The sequence below is a fragment of the Anopheles arabiensis genome, chromosome X (genome assembly GCF_016920715.1).
Source record: "Anopheles arabiensis isolate DONGOLA chromosome X, AaraD3, whole genome shotgun sequence".
NCBI lineage: Eukaryota > Metazoa > Arthropoda > Insecta > Diptera > Culicidae > Anopheles > Anopheles arabiensis.
Genome location: NC_053519.1, coordinates 21,514,468 through 21,519,068, shown reverse-complemented (window position 1 = coordinate 21,519,068; position 4,601 = coordinate 21,514,468). Strand labels below are relative to the sequence as shown.

At 41.4% G+C, this 4,601-nt stretch overlaps 1 protein-coding gene across 1 annotated transcript; it reads right to left on the bottom strand.

The window, feature by feature from the left end:
* Positions 1-286: 286 nt before the first annotated feature.
* Positions 287-4,151, bottom strand: LOC120906716. The gene is made up of 2 exons (XM_040318601.1): positions 3,428-4,151; positions 287-424 (listed from the first exon to the last, which is right to left on the bottom strand). The coding sequence occupies exons 1-2, from the start codon at positions 4,113-4,115 to the stop codon at positions 417-419; spliced, it is 696 nt and encodes a 231-aa protein (XP_040174535.1). The 5' UTR covers positions 4,116-4,151; the 3' UTR covers positions 287-416.
* Positions 4,152-4,601: the final 450 nt, after the last annotated feature.

Here is a 4,601-nt window from a genome sequence, read left to right as displayed (position 1 = left end):
CTGGTCAGGGTGCTCAACGGTGAAAAATCCTAACTGAGCAACTTCGACTAGAAGGTTTCCATTACGGTTGCTCCGAGGGTTGCCCCATGTTGTAATTCACTCGTATATTTGTACTTCTGTATCTTTTCCGTTTGTACGCTTCTCCCGACGCTGCTCCAGTGGCGCACTTTCTTCCCGTTCCCCCTGTTGACAGCCGCTGTCATCCAACCGCTACCAGGTTGGTCCATTTGGTGATGTTGACATTTCGATGGTTATGACAGCTCTTCCCTCCGAAATAGTTATTTACAGTAGTAGCCTTTGTGGTGTTTTGATACTCCTTGCTGATCGCCGCAGTTTTGCTTCCGGTGGTATTTCCGCTGAACATGGAGCCTCTGATGGAAAACTCATTGGTGGAGGGTTGGATGGTTGCGCTTGTACTATTGACCTAGATCCACAATCTGTCATTAGTTCTGGTGTACTGCTATTTTTCGGGATGGTATTAGTTTCTGATTCCAAATTATGCGAAGTAGTCTCTCTGCCTTGCCAAGAAGTGTTCCTATTTATGGGTTTTTGCATACTAATACCCACAGCGCGCATTTGATCGATGTGACGTCTCCAAGTTCGTCCATCATCTAACTCTATTTCATAATGCAGTTTACCTAATCTTGCTGTTACTTTTCCGAATTCCCATTTGTTATTTTTAATGTACTCCCTTGCGGCTACTCTTTGTCCTATTTCAAAATCTTTAGTTTTTATGATTTCTCTATTGTTCGAGTTTGAAGTTGGAATCATTATGTCAATACGGCTGCGTATTTGCCTTCCAAATACTAACAAAGAGGGCGAAAAACCAGTGCTAGGATGAATTATTTTTCTGTAAGACAATAGAATATTGCTCAACACTTCTGGAATTTCTGTACGATTACACTTTACTGCCTTCAGCTTTGATTTTAGTGTTTGAATAAAACGCTCGGCCTGTCCATTTGTCGCTGGATGGTAAGGTGCACTAAATTTATGAATCACCCCGTTTAGCTTTAAAAACCTGGTAAATTCCGTTGACGAAAATTGAGTGCCATTGTCGCTAACCAAAACCATAGGAATTCCGAATGTACTGAATATTTCCCTGCAGGCATTAATTGTGGTTTCGGTAGTCATGTTGTTGACGACACGGACCTCAGGCCATTTAGAGAAAGCATCCACTAAAATAAAAAAGTAGCTTCCCATGAAAGGACCAGCATAATCCACATGCACCCTCTGAAAAGGCCCTTCTGCTTTCTCCCAGCAATGTATCGGTACTTTTGGTGGGTTTGCTCTTGTCTCTTGACAGGGTTGGCAGTTATTTACAATATTTTCAATTTCTTTGTCTATGTTGGGCCACCAACAATAACTTCTGCCAAAGATTTGATTCTAGAGATCCCAAAATGAGAAGAGTGAAGCTCCTGTAATACCTTTTCTCTTAATAAAGGCGGAATGTAAACTCTACTCCCCCGCATAATACAATCACTTTGTAAATCGAATTCATTTTGATCAATACCAAAACAGTGTTTCGGTAAAATTATTTTACCCGTTCTGAGGGCACGCAGTAGTTCTTCAACATTTGGGTCTACAGCTGTGGCTTTTGCCAATTCAGGAACTGTTAAAGGCAATGTTTCGATTACGTTGATCTCAACTAAATCGGAATCCTCTATTCTTCTATCAGAATCCTCTGACGGTAAAGGCAACCTTGACAATGCATCGGCGTTACAGTGGTTTACAGATTTTCGGTGACGAATGTTATAATCAAACCCTTGTAAAAAAGCTGCATAGTGCTGCATTCGCATTGCCGACATCGTTGGTAATCCTTTGGATTCTGAAAATATCTGTGATAAGGGTTTGTTGTCCGTTACCAGAGTAAATTTCCGTCCATATAAATATTGGTGAAATTTATGCACTCCGAAAATGATTGCGTAGGCTTCTTTGTCGATCTGAGAATATCGCTGTTGAGTTTTGTTTAAAGTTTGCGATGCGTATTGTAATGGCCTTTCGGTTCCATCGGCAAATTTATGGCTAAGGACGGCACCTACCCCGTAGGGTGAGGCATCTGTAGCTAATATGAGAGGAAGGTTAGGATCATAGTGTACCAGTACTCTCTCCGTTTGCATTTCCCTTTTTACCTGAGCGAATGCCTTTTGGCAATGCTCGTCCCAAACGTATGGTATTCCATCTTTTAGAAGATTGTTTAAAGGATAGTTTACAGTACTTAAATTTGGGAAGAACCGTCCGTAATAATTTACCAAACCTAGAAAAGATCTTAATTCATCTACGGATTTCGGAGCCGGCATGTCCTGTATGGCCTTAATTTTTGTATGTAGTTTGTGTATGCCATGTTTATCAACTAGGTATCCACAATATTCTATTTGATCTGCGAAAAACTCGCATTTAGCTTTGTTTACTTTTAGATTGTACTTTCGTAATCTTTTTAGTACTTCTTCTAATCTTTTTAAATGGATTTCATCGTTTGGCCCTGTAATTCTAATATCATCAATAAAAGCAGTTACTCCTGGAATGTCCTGTAGAATCTGTTCGATTAACCTCTGAAATATTGCTGGTGCCGATGCCACCCCGTACATTAGTCTGGTAGGGCGGTACAATCCTTTGTGGGTTGCTAATGTTAAAATATCCCGACAATCGGGGCTTACCTCCAATTGCAGATAGGCTTGGGAAAGGTCTAATTTAGAAAATTTTTCCCCGCCTGCAATATTTGTGAACAATTCCTCAACTGTCGGTAGTGGGTGCTCGTCTACTAATAGGTTTGGATTAACCGTGATTTTATAGTCACCACATAATCTTACATTACCCCCTGATTTTTTTACTGGCACAATAGGTGTAGCCCATTCAGAATGATCCACTTTCTCTAGAACGTTTTCCTCAACTAACTTATTGATTTCATTGGTTACAGCATCTCGGACAGCAAATGCGACAGGCCGCGCTTTGATAAAAATAGGTTTTGTTTCTTTGCGAAGAGTTAATGAAGCTTGTAACCCTTCAATTTTGCCTATTCCTGCCTCAAATACTTCCGAATATTTTTTTAGTAGAGCTTCTAGTATTGAGCATGGAGTGAAATTTTCCTTTTCACAATATGAAACTTCTTGACTGGTATGCATAAATTTATTCAAATCTAACTTTATAGTTCTCATCCAGTTACGTCCAAGCAAAGGATTTCTGTCGGATTTTGTGACAAGCAATGGCAAAGGAATTTCTAAATTATTAATTTTTGCTCTCACTTCGATCTCTCCAAGAACGTTGATAACACCGTTGCAGTAACTTTTCAATTTTACATTGCTTTTCTTCATCAATGTGTTAGGAAAACAATTTAATCTATCCCTGTTACTTATTAGTGATACTGGAGAACCCGTGTCCACCTCGAAAATGAGTTTTCTATCAGAGATTTCCATTTCCAGCAAAAACTTACCCGCCAGATTTTGCACTGCTCTCAGGTTGAGCACATCCACAACGTCATCGTCACAGGCAGGAAGATCAGGCTCGTACTCCAGTGTGTGTACTCCTGCTCGTTGTAGTTTTGTACGACACACTTTATCCAAGTGTCCCATTTTCTTGCAGTAGTTGCAAATTGCATTCCGGTGTCGACACTTATCCGCAAAATGCTCTTCGTTTCCACACCGATAGCAAGCTGTTTTCCTTTGAACCGTTGTTGGCTTGCTCTTCTTCTTGCTCGTGGTGCTGATGTGCTGAACTGGATACGCTGCACCGGCGCCGTGTATTTCGACTGCGCCTCGATTTGACATTTCCATACTAAAAGCTATGTCCTTCGCTTTAGCCAATGTTAAGTCGCGCACCTCGAGCAACCGCGATTGGATCGCACGGTTTTGGAGTCCGAATACAAATTGGTTTCTCAAGGCTTTGTCGAGGTAATCCCCAAAATTGCATGTTTGTGCTAGCTTCTCCAATTCCATTAGATACGTAGACAGTGTTTCGTTTTCAGCTTGCTTCCGATTTGCAAACTTGAAATTTTCCAAAATTTCTAAAGGATTTGGGTTGAAATGCTCTTGAAGAATAGAAACAATTTCCTGGAACGTTTTAGTTTGCGGTTCTGCATTCTTTAACTTGTTGCACAACACGTCATAAGTAGCACCACCCATATAATGGAGAAGGTAATCACGTTTGTCTTCTTCGGAAACTCGATGGATCTTGAAGGCAATTTGCAACCTTTCCAACCATCTCTGAAATTTGCAGTTTGTTGGATCAAACGGCTCAAATGAGAACATTGTAGACATATTCGTAACAGCAGTAGTTATCCCCCGGACCGAAACAGACAGAGCGGTACCTTCACCCACACTTGAGCCGGGCACCGATGTGCTGGATGTAGTAGAACTGGATGCCTTTGGTTTTACCGCAGCAGAATGGGCCGTAACAGGGCCTCTAGTAGAAGTGTTCGAAGAAATAGGCTTAGCAGTAGCAGAATTGTCCGTAGCAAGGACGCCAGTAGGAAGGTTTGAAGAAGAATCGGCCGTAGGTGTTCCGGTACTGGCAGATTTAGCAGCAGCCCGTGTGGTGACAGAAGCAGCAGGAATTTCGGTCTTCTTTGACGCCGGATCCATGAAAACAACACAAGCTTAGTTTGCTTA